Source organism: Pleuronectes platessa, chromosome 16, assembly GCF_947347685.1.
Source record: "Pleuronectes platessa chromosome 16, fPlePla1.1, whole genome shotgun sequence".
Classification (NCBI taxonomy): Eukaryota; Metazoa; Chordata; class Actinopteri; order Pleuronectiformes; family Pleuronectidae; genus Pleuronectes; species Pleuronectes platessa.
The window spans coordinates 17,696,070-17,714,066 of record NC_070641.1 but is presented as its reverse complement, the minus strand read 5'-3'; the positions used below and the strand labels follow the sequence as shown (position 1 = coordinate 17,714,066).

Here is a 17,997-nt window from a genome sequence, read left to right as displayed (position 1 = left end):
TCTTTTGTGATCATTTATACGACAAATCAAATGAACCTCAGCGAATCAGAAATCCATGGAAAGAGATATTTATTTGATTTCATGCACCGAACAAATGGCACATCATACGCTATGTACAGACAAAACACTCTCCTACATGTTACATGTTCACATAACTTACATACAGCAACTTAACATACATTACATACTATGTACATTAAACTCATCCCACATGATAAGCTGAGGACTGTCGGAGAGGGAACCTTAGGGAGGATCAGGTGGACTGATGAAACTGTGCAGTTCTTCCTCCCACTGTTACACGCTGCTGAATGATCTGCCTGGTGACAGATCTCCCAAACTCACACTTTCTAGGTTCAGTGATGCACTGAAACACTAAAACAGAAAATAATAAATATGACAATCAAATACTCCCTATACTGAGACTGGTAAACATTTAAATACAACAAAAATGCCTGATTTATTATAAGAAAAAACGAATCACATTAAATCCAACCGGTGTTTATTTCAGTTGACTTATCTAGTGGAATGTCCATTATTACCTTTGCCAAGGAGGATATGTTTTCACTCATGTCCAATTGTTGGTCAAGTTATTTGCAGGATTGCACAAATTAATGATTACCATGGAAGTTGGAGTTACTTTAATTAACATTGCAAGATTTCCGGGTGGATGTTGATAGAAAAAAAAAATCAGGCCTATATTGATTTTTACGAGTGTGTGTAATCAGGTGCAGCTTGATTGAATCTAAGGGACGGTTGGGCCATGGCCGAGGTTTGCACTCTACTTAGGGCCTTTTGAATTTAAAATAAAATTTTGTGTATAGTGCTGTTGGTGGCCTCACTTTTCCTTTACTCGTCAGTATTTAACATTGTTGGTCCACGATTCGAGTAGAAGGCTACATTAGCCTGTACAATGTTTATTTAACCATAAAAAAAGACGTTGCTAAAATAATTATGTAGTAAATATCAGTCCACTATCTTCCTGCAGAAACAAATGTGTGACAGTACTTTTCAATCAAACCATGTATTTTCCAGTGTGTTACTCCCTCCTCAGAAATCTAGATACTAATCTCCAAATTTCTGGATATATTCAAGTATTTTTTTGTTGTAGGCTGGTTACGTGTAAAGAGGAATAAATAAAAGCGCAACCATTGTCTCTTAGGCTCTGTTAATGCAGAGGTTCACTTCTGTTTAAAACACTTGTGACGCTGCGGTGCAGCATTTCAGTCTGAGGCATAATTCTAATGCTTCTATTATTTAAAGTACATTCAGTAAAATCCATAAAGGTTCTCGTCTCTAAACCATCGACCTGTTTAACCACGACTAACTCACTCACCCGCGAGTATCTTTCTCAGCTTTCTGCAGAAAAGCACAAGCTCTGCAGAAATAAAACGTTTAGTGTCTGTTGTTAGCATCTCACTGCCAGGAACAACAACGACCAGAAAATGAAGAACGACTAAAAGGAATGTGAAGCTGAAAGTTATTGTTACTGTAACAACGCTGTTGAATTTCCCAAGCCTCCACTCCTTTCTCTCTCTCTGGGATGCATGTGAAGACACACACACCCCTTCATGGAGGATGAACCGGTCGGTCCCTGCTGAACGTTAGCAAGCCTGCACGCTGCTATAGATGACCCCATGCCTCTGGTGCAGGGAACTGGTCCACCTCTCCAACCTCGTTGCAGGGATGGTCTCCCAGAGTAAAAGCCAGCTTGTAGCGCAGACGCACTTTCTCCTGTGAAGACACAACGTTTCAGGGCCTGACACTACGTCTGACTGCTCTGTGGCTCAGAAACTCGGTGGTTTGTGTTTTAATGTCACCTACCTTTGCTGGATTAGCCAGCAACATGATCTGGGAAATGGAAGCTGGAGGGAGGATGGGGTTGAATGGAGCCAGTTCTGTTCCTGATGGAGGCTGCAGCTTCATCTTCATCGACTGGTGGAAGATGAAAGAAAGAGTCTGTTATTTCCATGTATGTCTTTATTAAAGGATCATTGTGTAGAATTTGGTGACTTCTAGTGGAGAAGTGTCATGTTGCAGCTGAACAACCTTGGGAACAGCAGCTTGCAGTACCACATTGTGAACAGGCAGGGGCGCTGTATTGAGCATTGACACCACCATTACAAGCACATCAGGCCTGCCGGGGGGGCAGTCAGACGCAAAGTTGATCAGCACTCGAACGCCATCCTTATCGTAGGCCGTCACAGGGAGCACTTTACCTGAAGACAGACAGCCAATCAAGAACAGGCACACACAAGCTATACAACATTGCTCGCTCCCTCTCTCCTCCTCCGTCCTTACTTGGTCTGATGGCCTCCAGAGGGACGTGCACATTGCTCAGGGAGATGTCTGTGCCTCTGGCGGGGCTGCCCTGGAAGGGGGGGTGGCAGGGAGACAGAGAGCGGAACAGTGGGCTCCCCGGGGCCGAGCCCAGGCTCTGGACCTTAGCATGGGACAGGGCAGGAGAGCCGGGCATGGTCCCCTGGAGAAGATAGGCTGATGAGGGAGAGCCCTGTCCAGTCAGAAGAGGGGGTGCTGCTGCAGGCGTTCCCCCAAAGCTGCTTCCTCTGGCCGTCATCTGGCTCGTCACACTGAAATCACATTGTGCTCTTGTTACATTGGAAAGTGCGGATTTTCAATTGAACAGTAAAGAGAGAAACAATATAGATAACTGCACCTCTTTTGATCTGAAAAGCCCATCATGGCCAGGTCCTGCAGGTTCTGGAGACTGTTTACGCTGGCGGCTGGCTCAGCAGGGGGCGCCACTGGACCCGAGCAAGCTATACTGCCAAACAAATCCATGCTGGATGCCGGAGCCTGCAGAGGAGACGAGGAAAGGACGGAATGAATCTCTGCTATTACACAATGACAGCAGGTCGTCTGGTGAAAGTTGCTCACTATCTCTTATTAGATTTACCTGCAAGGAAGTCCACTGATTGGACACTTCGCTCAACTTGGGTTTTGATTGGCTGCTCAGAGAGGTAGGGGGGTCATTTAGCCCTGAAAGAAGCATTTCATATCATCACAAGAGAATTACTTTCTTCTCATACTGTCCTGGACAAGCAGAGCTCTGTTCAATTACGCTGGTTAAACTCAGTGAAGGTATCAACATCTGCGAGTGCCATGTTCAGGCTACACGACACTCAAAATCGTCACACTTCACACGTTGAGATATAGTACCTAGAGAGAGCAGCTCATCATCAAGGAGCGAGAGCGCGGTGGAGGCCGTGTCTAGGGGAGGGTGGCTCGGGCTGCTGCTCGGACTGCCATGGGAGCCGGCCAGGCGTTTGGGAGGAGGGGGGAGGAAGGGTATGGGGTTAACGGTGGGATCGGCGAAGAAAGGTTGTGAGGACTGAGAGGGAGGGGGGACGGGCTGAGGAGGGCTCGGAGTGTCAAGTCCGGCGAGGTCGATCAACGTGTCCGTGGTCTCTGTGAAGAGACAGAGACAGGAAGGAGAATTGATTCCTGCAGCTGAATTCATCACAGAAAGGCAGCATGTCTGGTACATAAGCATGTGCACGGTTCAAATCTCTCACCGCCCTCACTGTGACCTGCTGTGGATCGAGGCTCTTCACTGTCTCCGTTGACTGGCTGCCCCTCCACTATCTTCTTATAGGAGCTTATGACCCTGGAGAGCTCGTCGCTGGCCTGCAGGATGTCACCTGAGCAGTCAAACGCAGGGGTTACAGAACACACACACAGGGACGTGATCAAAATGTGAAGACCGGACTTCTTCAGATAAACAAAAGTACCCAAACTGTCAAACCTAAATTGGTGTCATTGTCCTCCGTCTCAGTGGCCATTTTGAAAGCAGAACGCCTCAGCTTGTCGCATCGCTCGTAGAGTTCCTGAGGAGAAACACATAGAAGGTGCTGAGCGGTCAAGATGCAGCTGTGCAAAGCAGCTAAAAACTACCAATACTTTCATGACAATAAGGAGTATTAACGATCTTGTCTGTTCCAAAAATTTTACTCAGGTCTAGTGGAGGACATACAAATTCGTAATATGATAATGTATATCTAGATCCGGCTATTATGTGCAATAGGAAGGGATAAGATTGGCCTTCACTCTCATGTCAACTAACCCTTGCAGTAGACTCTGGTTTAAATAGTTTCCCATTCGTTTAATTTTGGTGTAAAAGAGGTATCTAGGAGCTGATGTCAGTTTACTATCTCACTTGTGTGTGTGTGTGTGTGTGTGCAGACCCACACCTTAATGATCTCCTTGTCGGAGTCAGAGGAGCTGTCTTTATTGTAGTGGGACAGCATCTCAGTCAGCAGCCTGACGTTGATGTTCACCTCGTCCAGCGTGTTCAGTCGCTTTGACATCTTCTGCACTCGGGCCTCGTCCTGACAAAGATAACAAGACACAATGTAAAACTGTTGATGCCACATAGGAAAAAAATAAAATAAAAATATATATATATATCTCAGCCAAAGTCCAACAGGTTCTAAGTCCTTTTAACATGTCCCCATAGCAGTCAGTTCATGTTAAATGTCTCACCTCTTTCACCATGTTTTTGATTAATCTGTTGGCTTCCTGTAGATCTCCTGGATTTTTACTGCGCAGGAGCTCAGCAAGCAGCTACACACACACACACACACACGAACACACACACACACACACACACACACACACACACACACACACACACACACACACACACACACACACACACACACACACACACACACACACACACACACACACACACACACACACACACACACAGATCAGTCTGATTTTGCAGTAAGAGATATCCAATCTTCCTATATAAATTTACAGTCAGTTTTCTTTCACGCTTTCTTCTCGAGTGTGCTAAATGATGATGATGAAGTTGGCCTTCATTTCAAGCAATTAACTTTATAAAGACAGAATACAACGAATGGATCTAGAAAAGAGTTGTGTTTTCTTTGCAATCCCACAACCTGCTCCCAGTACAGAGCAGGGTTTGTGTTCCTGTAATGCCTCACCTTTCCCATGTCCTCATTGTCAAACACCGGGTGTTTGGGTCGTGTGGGAGGGGAGGGAATCAGAGTCCTGTCCAGCGGTAGCTCTGGATCACGTGTCACAAGGCCTGTTGAGGAAGAGTGCGGAGCGGATTAACACGATTATTTTGAAGAAGTTGTTTTGAACGAGGAAGTGAGAGGAAAGAGAAGTTGCTGCGTGTCCGTCCACATCTCAACACACCCTGTCTTCTCAGCGTCTGGTAGGCTTCACCGATCTTGGCCTCATTGGGAAAAGCAATGGTCCAGCTGTACAGCATCTCTACAATCTTCAGCTTCACCTTCTCAGGGGCACTGTCGCCCATGTACTGGAAACAAGGGGTGAGGAGAAAGAGGCTGAATCTTAGGATGTACAATCAGCCGGCTTGTCATAGAGTCCGTACCCATGTGACAACTCACCTTCGGAGACACGACTTTAATCAGCTCATTCAAAAATCTGTACTTTCCCACTTCGTTATGAAACCTCCTCCCGCAGTTCTTCATACACGCCTCCAAAACCTGCACGCAAAACATTTAACGTGAATGGTTCAGCGTCGGAGAAATAGAAAAACAGCTTGTTGACATTTACAGTGTGGGCAGAGTTTCTGGCTTACTGTCAGAGCCTGAAGTGCTTCCCATTCTTGTGGTGAGTGGATCTTGTGGACGAGCAGAGTTACAGCTATCTGTGGACTACAAGGAGAAACTCCAGGTGAAAGAATGTTCCTGGGCTGAACGAAGTCTAAAAAGAAAAAAGTGTATCTCACAGACGTACCCTTCCAATTCCTTGTTGATCTGGTCACAGAAGCCAATGATGTACTCCCAGTCCTCCTGTCTGTTTGATGGATGGGTGGCTTTATCTGTTGCAAAAAGACATTTATACTTTTATATACTTATTTAAACTGATCTGTTGTCGAGCCGCAATGATGAGTTGATTATTAAACAGAAAATTCAGTATATATCTTTTTCCAATTTCTTTGACATTACAAGAGGCTGAGTATTTACTATTTAGGGAGGAGCTTGATGGAAAAATCCTGCTCATTTAGGGAACTGATATTTATGATTTGATGCAGCTTGATTTAAATTAAGAGGACAGTGGGGTTGTATTTGTGTAGCGCATATTCACAATTCACAATTTGTCTCATCGGGCTTAACAAGGTGTGACATCCTCTGTTCTTAACCTTCAACAAGAATAAAGAAAAACTACCAAAAGAAACCTTTTAACAGAAACCGCAGAGAGAGCCACATGTGAGGGATCCTCTCCCAGGACGGACAGACGTGCAACACATCAACAAAATTACAATATTTAAACATCTATTATTACTAGTAGTAGTAGTAGTAGTAGTAGTAGTGGTGGTGGTGGTAGTATTACGTGCAAAATATGTCAAATAAACGGAGTAAAATGTAAAAAGAAATTTCGTGGCGTGAATATACAAAATGGATCAAATATAAATCTTAACATGGGAACACAAAGGCAAAGTAAAAGTACCTCAAAATTGTAAAGTAACTGAGTAAATGTTCTTTGTCACTTCACCACTGACTGTGGATCCTGGATATGTATCGCTGTGAGTCTGGTGATCAACATGACCGTGCAGTAATTGTTACCACCCTCCCTCTTTAGTGAACACTGGTGTAGTGTTGTGTTATCAGTGCAGCGCATTCATCTCTCTCTCTCTCTCACACACACACACACACACATACACACTCAATCAATGTGCTTCAGAGGATGGCGATTTGGTGTGGGTGTTGTCTGTTCGTCTATATGTGTGTGTCTTTCTGTCTGCTAAGCCATGAATGTATACTAGACATGTGTGTCTGTCTGTGTGTCTATACATAGGTGTGTGTGTGTCTGTCTGTCTGTGAGTCTATAAGTGTATGTGTGTTAGTCTTTGTGCCTGTGTGTGTGTCTGTCTGTTGCTTTATACGTGTGTGTGTCTCTGTCTGCTAGTCTATACGTGTGTGTGTCTATTAGTCTATACGTTTGTCTATGTGTGTGTGTGTGTGTTTTTTATTAAATCTCTCCACCCATCCTCCTCCAGCTCGTCGCCGCTGACCAACACCGGGACCTGAAGCCTCCATCCCCGCTGACATCGCCTCCTCTCGCCCTCCCGCTGCTCTGACACCATCACCAACCTCCTCCTGCTAACTCCACACGTTATTTAATTCATAAAATGTGATGAAACACTCACTGAGCCAGGATTCAAGCGACTCTTCTTCCTGGTACGCCATAGCACTTCAAAACAGCGCGTGATGTCACCGGCGTGTGCGCCGGAATCCAAGGTTGATGCTCTGGAATTATAAACAGAATATTTAAACATTTTGTGAAATTTGTAAATAAAAAAACGTAGATTTCATTGAGGGAAAGAATTTGCTGAATGAGGAAGTGATTTTATTTCATTTTCTTTTTATCTTTCCCTTCAGGCACCCTACAGGATATCTAAGACTGGGTCCTACCTGATACTCACATTGGAAAGATGGCGGCCTCCGTGTCAGGACTGTTGAAACCCTGGTTACCAAGGTTGGCAAATATTACTTTTAAGAACATCCAAACCATATTCTTCGGTTTAAAAATGATTACGCCACTGACGTATTTTTCTAATCCTTCATATTAAACCCCGCAATGTTGTTTCATGAGGTTTTATCGGTAGTAGTTACAGCATTGATCTAGTAATGTCACGAGAGTCGATCTTTTTGAATAATAGTATTCTTCTGTATAATGAAATATTCCCAGCAAAATATTTTTAATCTGGTTGATGTGGTAATTTAGTGGCAGGTGGATACAATTTGATATTGTCCTTGTGGGAAGTTTGCCTTGGACATCAGTGTTTGTAGTATTGAAGCACAATCAAATGCATTCATCTGTATAGATAATATTTATTTATAAAGTGTATATATTAAAACATATATAATACATAAAGAAAATAGGGATCAAAGAGGAAGACGACTACAAGTATCCCCACCCTAGGTGGTGTTGAATTCGCTGAGTTCGATGGACTCATAAAGTCACTGGTTGGTTCTTGAAACTGTCTTCATGTTGTGTTCTTTGTCCGCAGAGTGTTCCTGGTGAGATGGAGCAGGTACAACCCTTACTACCTGGAGCCAGAGGTCAGGAAGGAGGCGTACAGCATACCAGAGGTAGAGCTGACCGCCGAGGAGAACGAGCAGCGGCAGCTCAAAGCCATCAGACCCATCAAGGCAGCAACCAACAGCATCACCAGCTCGGTGTTCAACGACCCGGTCCTCAGGTGAAACCACCAAACCATCTCAGGTCCCTGTAGGAAGCCAACACTCCAGGCTACAGTTCAGTCAAAGCTGATTGTTTTTTTTTTTGTCTTTGCTTTTCAGTAAATTCATCAACATGATGATGAAACATGGAGACAAGATTCTGGCCAGAGATATTATGTCACAGGTAAAACAAAATAACTTTATAAACAATCTTGAATCTCTTAAAGCTCAAGGATTTGCTTTTGCCTAATAGTCTGCTGTATTTGTCTTTTGTCAGACTCTAGAGAGCATCAAGAGGAAACAGGTGGAGAAATACCACAAAACTCCACAGGGGAAGAAGGAGGAGATTGAGTGTAACCCCTACACCATCTTCCACAAGGCTCTGGATAATTGTAAGCCTGTGGTTGGGCTGGCCAGTGTACAGAAAGGTGGAAAGTACTATCAGGTCAGTGTTAGGTCTCTAAGGTTTGATTTGATCCTTTGGCAATAAAAAGCACAAGCATAGAGCCTGTTCAGATACAGAACCGATCACAAGTGGTCACTGGAAACACATTCATGATATTTTAATGTTAAGTGTGAACAGAGAGACTTAGTACTGTCTTCTTGTGATTGGATTTCTGTGGACCGATGTTCATACCAAGTCTGAACAGGTCCATAAAGAAGTCTGACTGTATTCTCCTCCCCCAGGTGCCCGTCCCTCTCAGTGACAACCGACAACGCTTCCTTGCTATGAAATGGATGATCACAGAGTGTCGGGACAACAAACACCGACGCACGCACATGTATGAAAAACTTTCCCAGGAACTGATGGCAGCGTACATCAAGGAGGGCAACGTCATCAAGAAGAAGCATGAGATGCACAAAATGGCCGAAGCCAACAGAGCATACGCCCACTACCGCTGGTGGTAGAAAGAGATTCCTTTGGACTGAGGAATGGGACCGAGCAGACGTTGTGCTGATCACGGAATATTCTGTGACACATTGTGTCACGCAAAGCGCCACTGTAAATAGTAACCACCACGATAGTCCTTCGCTGGAAGGAGCACTCTGTACAAAGTGATGTTAAAGAAGTGAAATATAAAAAAAATGACTGAAAGCCTTGTCTGATTTTGCATTGAGGAATTGTATCAGGTTAATGAATAGTTGTACTCAGTTGCAATATAAATTGAAACACAGTAAAAAAAGAAACATGGAACTGATATGAGGAACAACTTCCAGGGATTTATTAGAACAAATAAATTTGCATTCAATGTACAACTCAACCATAAAGTGAAGTAAAAATGCTGCAACGCTGTAATAAAATATAGAAACGTACAGTATATTGCAGTCAGGTCTCTGCCCTGCCATTCAGGAACTTTAATTGTCTACAGCATGTAACCTGGTATTTTCTACTTTAATCAAGTCTATTAAACATTCAGTGATTGTAGTGACAAGTTCCAAAGTTTGTCTAAATCATCAAACTCTACTCGAGAGAGAAGATTCTGGGGGATATTCTACAAAGTTCCCCAAATCCTGTCACTGCTTTGATTTAACACAGTTAATGTTTCACTTAATTTTTTTTTTTAACATCGAGGATTCTTTCTGGGAATTCACGCTTGGTTGATTGGTCCACTTGCTGTTAAAGTATATTTTATGTTAAGCTTTATGTACTTTTACACAAACAGGTTTTCAAAATAACTGCGGTCATATTTGAACCATGTGACATGAGTCGTATGCTTGTGTCTCTCTGATTCCAAGGCACAGCTTTGGTTGAGGATATCGACGCTCCTACTGAGAACAATAAACCAAGGTAACAGCAGACTCCAACATAAAACTTGAGTTCAGCTACATATCGTCATCAGTGCTGGTGGAACCTGAATTCAAATGCATTTTGTATACCTGTGTCTATATGAAGGAAGTTAAATAGCTACTCAACTAGCACCTTTGCTACAAAACTAAGAGCGTCGGTTATGGAGTGTGTTGCATTGGCACGATTTGTTCAACAAACGGAACTTGTGAACCCAGAAATCAATTAAATGTCAAACTTTTTTTTCCCGTTTTTATATATGAAAGTGAACCATTCACTTATCTATAAGTTAACTTTTAAGAAATATGAGAAATTAAATCCCTGAATTAAGAAACGTCTCATCTGAACTTCACAGAGCGGCAGAGAAACCGTAACAGAAATCCTATAGGACAGGTTTGACCGAAACTTCCACTAAACTGCAAATCAAGACTCTTGTCAAATTCAACTGTGCACTATAAAATATTTAACTAAATAATTGAGATATTTCCTTTCAACCGATTAAAACATTGGTCACACAACAACAGAATGTAAAGGAAAGACCATATCAGCTCGTATCTGACTGGAATGTCCTTCAAATTTGGTAAAAAATAAGCTGAAATGTCTTCTCAAAACAGGAATGCCAGAAAAATAAAATCAACAACATAAAAACATTGCTTCACACTTTAAAACAAAGTGTACTCCAATGTGGCTAAACCTCGTTAACGGAATTTCAGGGTCCCTTTGAACTATTGCACGGTCCACATCCACGGCACGTCTCAGTCATATCATCAAACGCAGGGAACACTCCAGCAAAATCAAAGTCTTTTTACACTTCACGAGCCGCCATCTTGAATACTTGGCAGGTTTCGCCGCTGGTCATGAAATTGCTGGTTTTGCACTCGGTGGCGAACACGAAGGTTTCCAAGGTGCTTGAAGGATTTTCCAACGCAGCTGCAAAAAAGCTGCTCGGCGACTCCACACGCTTTCGACTGTCCTAGTCTGCGATTTCGCTGTAGTAATACTTGTGGGCGGTGCCGCTGAGCATCCAACCCCCGGCCCTGAACTCCAGGATCTCCAGCAGCAGCAGACGGGTCATGGAGGTGAGGCCCTCCTGCAGCAGGAAGCCGTCCCGCAGCAGGAAGAACAGCTCGTCCATCCGCTGGTTGCTCACCTTCTCCAGCTGTTCTCCGATGCGATGCAGCTGCACTACCAGGCAGTCCACCTGCATGGGGGGGGGAGGGAGAGGGGACACCTCAGATACACACTAGATCTGTAAAGTTTATCTAAATGAAAATAGACTTATCATGATATGACCATGGATGCTAATTAGAAAAAACAATGTTCTTAATAAATATCCGTGCAAACATTTCTGCGTCATGAACAATGAGGAGCCAAGTCAAAATATAACAACAGAGAATATATGTCTAGTCCTTTACTATATATATATATCAAAAGAGAGATTTCTCACCTCTTCCTCATTCATTAGAGCGTCAGGTTTGGAAAGCCTCATCAGACAGTCATACACAGGATGCACCAGGGCCACCATCGGCATGTTGTTCACCTAAATGTCAACACACACAGCTTGTTGAACTGACTTTAAGTTACGTTAAAAAAGGGGCACAACCCTCATGAAAGCAAACATACTATCAGCTACACGATATGTAATCAATCAGAGAACAACTTCCCTACAGCGACGCCCTTCCAGGCTCTTACTTTGAGGTAATCGAAGACGTTACAGATGAACGTGACGTAGCACACCCACTCCTGCAGCGAGCGGCCCCTGGTCTCCTCGCGGGCCTTGAACTCCTGCTGGAGTCGGTTCAGCAGGTTTCTCCTGAACACGATTCCGTTGTTCTGCTTGGCCTCAGCCTGCACGGCATGACAAAGGAGAGAGAGAGAGAGAGAGAGAGAGAGAGAGAGAGCGATGAGAGAGGGTGGAGCATGGACAATAAGTAGGGGGAGACACAGCGATGTAGGTAAGCTGGCTTTAGAGCCTCCCGTTGCCTTTGTGTACACGACCGGTTACACATTGATTGAGTAAGAGGATTGAGAATTTGGTAAGAGACTCAATCAGATCTTTAAGTCTTGTGCTAGTTTCTTAAATCCTTCACCCTCGATGGCGCTCAGTGTCTTAGCCAGTGCGCTGCCATAAAACACCTAACGTGGACAATAAGCCCTTCACGGCGCCGTCGGTATGGACCTGCACGATGGTGTAGCAGATGCGCCCGGCCTCTTTGCTGAACACCTGGTCCTTCAGAGACTGGTCCACGATGATGTCCGAAACTTTGTCCAGGTTCACCGCACTGGGATCTGACAGGGAGGGAAAACAGAGAAGGGTTTGTTTGGAGGAAGAGTTCATCGTCTCGACACACTGGACGCAGGGAGGGGGGGGGGGGGGGCACGCTGACCTTTCAGGGCTGTCTTCAGCAGCATCTGAGTGTCCAGGTCAAATGACTGGATCCTGTAGTCGTCAGTGGAGTTTTCCATCGTGGACGCTCGATCACACCTGGGAACAGAGGGACAGGCGGAATTTGACAGCAGTTTTGAAAACAGTGGAGCGTTTGACAGATCCCGAGGCTGCATAGAAAACTCATCACAGAGCACAACAATAAGCACACAATCCTGTGCTGTCATCACACGGGGCGGCTGCACACAGCTCATTCACTGGGGGGGTCGAGAGGATTACACGTGAAAAGGTTGCTCCCTGCTCCAGGTCAACACAATTCACCCACAACACAACGTGTAGTAAGTTTAACCAGCTTAACTCAGGCTAACTGCGTGTAGCATCCACGTTAGCTCAACGTCACTTGCTTCATTGCCACGTGAGCGAGGAGTGAATACAACACGTTAGCTGTCTCGTAAACACACAGACAAGTTGTATGCTAGCATGTGAGCTTCTCAGGAGCTAACAGCTACTCTAACTCATGTTATTACGAGTTAGCTTCAGCAAATACACGTTCACGCTACAGCCGCGCGCGTAAAAACAAAACAACAAAGACGAGAAGCTGCAGGTTGAGTCAAAAGAAAACACAAAAACAAGTCCCTGGTTTTCAACACGTCGATAAATGGTGATTGTTTTTACCTGATAATCACCGATTTCTTCCCATTGACTGTGATCTGATCCGATCTCCGTCCGAGGACCCGTCACAACCCATCAAAGATGGCACGTGGAGGTCAAGAGGAGTCTCTGCAGTCAAGCCCAACATTCTAAAGCTGCGCTGGAATGACACTGAGCTGATATCACAATAAGAGAAAACTCTCCTGTACAGAAACATAAAATATACACAGGAAGGAAATGAAATGGATGAATATCGAATGATAGATACGTAAATAAATGTCGTAAAGTCGTTATCTCGTCACAACATTGACAGTCGCACAGTGTCAGGACTTACTGCTTTTAAATCTCTGTTAGAATATATACATCATCTGATTTAAAAGAGCAGTTTATAAACAGAATAAATCGTGTTTTGATTCTGAAGTGATTGCAATAAATCATACAGGTGATACCGAGGAGACTGTATCGTATGCGGAGCAGTGAGCGATCTTGCCGCGATATTTCTTCTTCGACAGGAGAACCCGACCCGGAAGTAATACCCGCGGTCCGTTGCATGCGATGAGCGGCTAATTTCGTCCTGATATGTTGGATTTGAAGTTTCCGGGTCCAGATCTGTTCCTGTAGAGTTCCTCACATCAGAGCCTGTGAGCTGCTTCCATGACGGAGTTCTGCTACAAGGTAAGATCCGTCCACCCCCCCCACCACCCCCGCGTCCCTGTTGATTCCTGTGGGTGTGTCAAGGTCTCCGGTCATGTCCTCTACTTCGCTGCATCTTCTGATCCTCACAACATCTGCTGCAGGTTCCTGCTCAGTAACATCATGTGCATTCACCCAGCAGCTGTTTACTCACCTTACATCTGTATATATATATCTTCATTTACGTAGCACTTCTTAAAACAATGACAAGTGATAATACATAAACAAATAACATAAATACAAATAAAACAAACCACCAGCTACTGACTCAGCCTGCTGTATTTCCCATATTTAGTCATTTATCGTATATATCATAATATGATAGTTTGTAAGGGACCATTCTGCTCAACTAGTACATTTTGTTGCCAGTATTTTTTATGTAATGGAATAAATCAACAGTCCCACTGTGGTGTTGCTACTTGAACCTGAAAAGTAAAGAACGTAGAACACTAGAGAAATCTGAATAAACACAAATGAAATGTTTCCTTGTGTTATTGAACTTAAACGTGTTAAAACAGATCTTACATTAAGATTTGTTTGTCTTCTGCACACCTGAATATGTCAGTGCATATTACCGTTAAACGAAAAGTGATGGTTAATTGACTTAACACAAGTGGTGAATGACTCCTGTGTGCAGTGTTGACGGGTGTCTGAGGTCGTGGAGACATGGTGGGCTTCGTCCCCGGGGCTAAGGGGGCAGCTCACCCCCCAGAGGAGGCGGCTCTGGCCGGGTCGGCTGCTGGGATGGTGACCCGAGCGATCATCAGCCCGTTCGACGTCCTCAAAATCAGGTTTCAGGTAATGGATGTAGCTGAGTGCTTTGTTTGGGAGGTAGTTAATCAACTGCTGTATGAAGAGAGGAGTGCAGGTCATCGTCCCCTGTGATCATATTTCTGTAACAATGATATTTCATGTTAATAGATAAAGGTAGACGATGAAACAGGTTTTCCTAAATCGCAGTAACTGGTGGTTGTGCTCCAAACTTCTAAACCACACGTACAAGTAAAATGTAAGCTTAGCGCAGAACTCTGAAGAAGAAAAGGCAACACTGTTTAATAAATCTGATCGTCACGTATGGAAATCAGTTATTGTTTGCTCTAAATGTCTAAACTTATCTTGTGAATAAAAATCAAAAGCTTGTGTTTCTCTCCTCCACCAGCTGCAGATTGAGAGTGTGTCTTCCCAGAGGCCGAAGGGGAAGTACTGGGGATTGTTTCAGGCGTCGCACTGCATTCACTCGGAGGAGGGTCTCTCTGCCTTCTGGAAGGGCCACGTCCCGGCACAGATCCTCTCCATCTGCTTCGGAGCTGTGCAGGTGGAGCCTGTCGACCGCACGCTCACACAAAACCCTCCTAATAACGCCATCGCTTATATTCATGCATCTGTGTCTGCGTGCTTTGCAGTTCGCCAGCTTCGAGCTCCTGACTGAGGCGGTCCACAAGTCGACGGCGTATGACAGCCAAACAGCAGGAGTTCACTTTGTGTGTGGCGGCCTGGCAGCCTGCTCTGCCACAGTGGTCTGCCAACCTCTGGACATACTGCGCACACGCCTTGCTGCTCAGGGAGAACCCAAGGTGGGACCAGTTCTAGTGTAGCTGTCAGGGACTATCTATGATGGTAGTCAAGACTTTATTAGGGCAACAAAAAGTCAATGTTTTTATTGATTAATTGGATGAGATTTTATTTAAAAAAGAAAACGATCGTCCCTCTGTTCGTTTGGAAAAACTACCGAAACTGAACGGAAATGCAGTAAAGTTTGTTTTAAAGGAGACGTATAACATTCATCTTCAAGTTTATTATTTTAATTGGGGTTATATCTTGAGTTTACATGCTCTAATGTTCATTCGATCAATTTCACATAAAAATGTTGCAAATCCTCTTTTCAGCCTCTGTCTGAAACACTTGGTTCCAGCTCCTGTCTCTTTAAGGCCCTCCCCTCCCTCCTGATTGGCCAGCTGGCCCGCTCTGTTGTAATTAGTCAACCACTTCCAGCGCGTGTAGGAAATTTTGCTTCACCTTGTGAGAGTGGCAAATAATTGGGATAGTTGTGAGGATGTGTGTTGTGTGGATTGTGCTCAGAGTCACCTGCTTAGTCCTTCTTAGCAAAAGTTTAAAGTTAAACAGACAAATTATTTTTAACTGGTGAACCCATTTATCTATTTCCTGCTGCTGTGATCTCTGGATTGTCTTGTCAGGTGTACAGGAACATGCGACACGCCGTCTCTACAATGTGTCGCTCAGAGGGAGTCCTGACCTTTTACCGCGGCCTGTCTCCAACCCTGATGGCAGTGTTTCCTTACGCCGGGCTGCAGTTCTTCTTCTACAACGTCTTTAAAAATCTCTTGGCTCCGCCGGCCAAATCTGGGAAATCTGGAGGTCAGTGGAGCTCCACATTAGAACCCACACATGCAGCATATACAGCTCCAGGTACCGTGACTTATTCATGTTTACCTTCCCAGGGAGCCTGACGAGTCTGGTCAGCGGCAGCGGAGCTGGAATGATCAGCAAAGCCATCACTTACCCGTTTGACCTCTTCAAGAAGAGGCTGCAGGTGGGGGGCTTCGAAGCAGCCAGACTTCACTTTGGACAGGTGAGCTCTTCTACCACACGTTGCACACGTTTCCAAATGTTTCAAGTTCACATTCTATCATCTCATGTGTCTGACGTGCAGGTGCGGAGCTACAGCGGCCTGGTGGACTGCATGGTGCAAATAGCCAAAGAGGAGGGCGTGCGCGGCTTCTTTAAAGGCCTCTCACCGAGCCTCGTGAAGGCCGCGCTCTCGACAGGCTTCACCTTCTTCTGGTATGAATTGTTCCTCAATGTCATGCGTGACCTCAGGCGGAGGCGGAGAACGGACGACCTCACCAAAGAGCTCTAGGAAAGAGGATCGACTGGAAAATGTAACAAGGACAGAATCACGCACATCGCTGACTCACTTCCTGTATGCCTTGCTCTTTGCACTGAGATATAACTGGGTCGATGTCTTGTGATGGTTTTATTGTGTTTACATGTAAGAACGCTGTGACCTCATCTTACCTGTTTTTGTGCTGTCACTGCACCTTGTGTTGTACAAGCTTTGGATTTTCCTTTTTTCTAAATGTATATTTTAATATTTTATTCTGGGGTCTTTTAAGGTTTATGGCTGCTTGTTCCGAACCGAGCAGCAACTTTTTCCATCGCTAACGCTGACTCATCCTGACGTTCACTCATTTAACGGGGGGGGAAGAGTATCCAGCAAAACACGCTTTGGGCTCGTGTGGGGGCAAAGCATTGAATATTCATGTGTTGTGGTGTATTCTCTTGAGTATAGGCCAAATGCTCTGCTTGTTCAGAGTTCATCTCTTCAAAAGGGATTGGGTTTGTGTCCAACACTAACTGTCAGGTCATTATTTTTAAAATAAAGGTTTAACGTTTGAAAAAAGTTCATGTTTGCTTCTGATTTTATTCCTTTTATTCTTTATTACTCTTATTCTTAATTCCATTCATATAAGCGCTATCAACAAAGATCTCTTACACAAGTATGGATACAACAGTGTTTAATTTAATTCAATTCACTAAATACAAAATCCATCAACAGTATGACTAAAAATGGATAAAACAGTAAAACATCATACAAACCAGTCTGAGAACTCAGTTAAAACACAACATCAACAAGTATGAGGCCAAGAAAACACTTCACAAAATATTTAGAAGCAGCTTCCGCAGTAAAAATCATGCTGTTACATACAGAAATGTCATTTACAGACACTGGCCGACAGAAGTCACTGCATTAAACACTTGCAGAAGAAGACGGACTTCGGATGATAGTCCTGTTCTTTAAAATACACGTTTCATAGCAGCATCACTAGATATGAAGCACGGACACTTTACTGGGTATTTATTGTTCGTACTGTTCTATATACACAAGAATACACAATCACCTCACACCTGACTGTGGAAATCGTAACACTCAACTGATACAGTGGCCCAAAAAAACGTCCCCACCACATAAACAGATGTCAAACCACACGTTCCAGTGACCAGAGCCGGAGACTCGAATCGTAATGTGTCAAGTTTATCTACAGTGACCGAATCTCGACGTCACTCGAGATGCTCCCCGGGGGATAAAACTTTTTCAGGAATGTACGCTACACTCGATCTGACTAATTGAACTCCACACTGTCGGATTCACAGCGCTGGCTGTTTTCTGGAGGAGAGGGAGAGGGAGGAGCCTCCCAGCTGCTTTGACTCTCAATAGGACGCCCTACACCTTACGACCTCGCAGGCCTTTCTGCTGC

The 17,997-nt window shown here is 44.3% G+C and overlaps 4 protein-coding genes across 4 annotated transcripts; 2 read left to right on the top strand and 2 right to left on the bottom strand.

Moving 5' to 3' along the window:
• Positions 1-52: 52 nt before the first annotated feature.
• On the bottom strand, positions 53-7,280 carry LOC128458308 (ADP-ribosylation factor-binding protein GGA3). The gene is made up of 17 exons (XM_053443094.1): positions 7,169-7,280; positions 5,755-5,839; positions 5,597-5,672; positions 5,403-5,501; positions 5,188-5,311; positions 4,971-5,074; positions 4,501-4,581; positions 4,209-4,346; positions 3,764-3,845; positions 3,534-3,659; positions 3,178-3,426; positions 2,915-2,997; positions 2,675-2,814; positions 2,299-2,588; positions 2,047-2,216; positions 1,822-1,932; positions 53-1,731 (listed from the first exon to the last, which is right to left on the bottom strand). Exons 1-17 carry the CDS (start codon positions 7,206-7,208, stop codon positions 1,621-1,623), a joined length of 2,109 nt encoding a protein of 702 aa, XP_053299069.1. The 5' UTR covers positions 7,209-7,280; the 3' UTR covers positions 53-1,620.
• Positions 7,281-7,399: 119 nt separating this feature from the next.
• Positions 7,400-9,518, top strand: mrps7 (mitochondrial ribosomal protein S7). The gene is made up of 5 exons (XM_053443092.1): positions 7,400-7,497; positions 8,033-8,224; positions 8,325-8,388; positions 8,482-8,649; positions 8,892-9,518. The coding sequence occupies exons 1-5, from the start codon at positions 7,454-7,456 to the stop codon at positions 9,111-9,113; spliced, it is 690 nt and encodes a 229-aa protein (XP_053299067.1). The 5' UTR covers positions 7,400-7,453; the 3' UTR covers positions 9,114-9,518.
• Positions 9,406-13,189, bottom strand: LOC128458307 (MIF4G domain-containing protein B). Its single transcript, XM_053443093.1, has 6 exons — positions 13,052-13,189; positions 12,378-12,475; positions 12,170-12,279; positions 11,683-11,838; positions 11,438-11,530; positions 9,406-11,191 (listed from the first exon to the last, which is right to left on the bottom strand). Exons 2-6 carry the CDS (start codon positions 12,454-12,456, stop codon positions 10,964-10,966), a joined length of 666 nt encoding a protein of 221 aa, XP_053299068.1. The 5' UTR covers positions 12,457-12,475; positions 13,052-13,189; the 3' UTR covers positions 9,406-10,963.
• A 355-nt stretch (positions 13,190-13,544) lies between these two features.
• Positions 13,545-17,144, top strand: slc25a19 (solute carrier family 25 member 19). The gene is made up of 7 exons (XM_053443091.1): positions 13,545-13,702; positions 14,358-14,518; positions 14,880-15,035; positions 15,124-15,294; positions 15,916-16,096; positions 16,180-16,310; positions 16,392-17,144. Exons 2-7 carry the CDS (start codon positions 14,387-14,389, stop codon positions 16,596-16,598), a joined length of 978 nt encoding a protein of 325 aa, XP_053299066.1. The 5' UTR covers positions 13,545-13,702; positions 14,358-14,386; the 3' UTR covers positions 16,599-17,144.
• The last annotated feature ends 853 nt before the right edge of the window (positions 17,145-17,997 follow it).

Bases quoted from the DNA above. Each gene is read 5' to 3' on its own strand.
- LOC128458308 (XM_053443094.1), bottom strand. From the start codon at position 7,208: ATGGCGTACCAGGAAGAAGAGTCGCTTGAATCCTGGCTCA. The intron at 5,673-5,754 runs GTACGTCTGTGA...TTCTCCTTGTAG, and splicing joins ATCAACAAGGAATTGGAAGG to TCCACAGATAGCTGTAACTC. The intron at 3,660-3,763 runs GTTTGACAGTTT...TTGACTGCTCAG, and splicing joins GGACAATGACACCAATTTAG to GTGACATCCTGCAGGCCAGC.
- mrps7 (XM_053443092.1), top strand. From the start codon at position 7,454: ATGGCGGCCTCCGTGTCAGGACTGTTGAAACCCTGGTTACCAAG. The intron at 7,498-8,032 runs GTTGGCAAATAT...CTTTGTCCGCAG, and splicing joins TTGAAACCCTGGTTACCAAG to AGTGTTCCTGGTGAGATGGA. The intron at 8,225-8,324 runs GTGAAACCACCA...TTTGCTTTTCAG, and splicing joins TTCAACGACCCGGTCCTCAG to TAAATTCATCAACATGATGA.
- LOC128458307 (XM_053443093.1), bottom strand. From the start codon at position 12,456: ATGGAAAACTCCACTGACGACTACAGGATCCAGTCATTTGACCTGGAC. The intron at 11,531-11,682 runs GTAAGAGCCTGG...GTTGACATTTAG, and splicing joins ACGTCTTCGATTACCTCAAA to GTGAACAACATGCCGATGGT. The intron at 11,192-11,437 runs GTGAGAAATCTC...CCCCCCATGCAG, and splicing joins CTCTAATGAATGAGGAAGAG to GTGGACTGCCTGGTAGTGCA.
- slc25a19 (XM_053443091.1), top strand. From the start codon at position 14,387: ATGGTGGGCTTCGTCCCCGGGGCTAAGGGGGCAGCTCACCCCCCAGAG. The intron at 15,036-15,123 runs GTGGAGCCTGTC...CGTGCTTTGCAG, and splicing joins TCTGCTTCGGAGCTGTGCAG to TTCGCCAGCTTCGAGCTCCT. The intron at 15,295-15,915 runs GTGGGACCAGTT...TTGTCTTGTCAG, and splicing joins CTGCTCAGGGAGAACCCAAG to GTGTACAGGAACATGCGACA.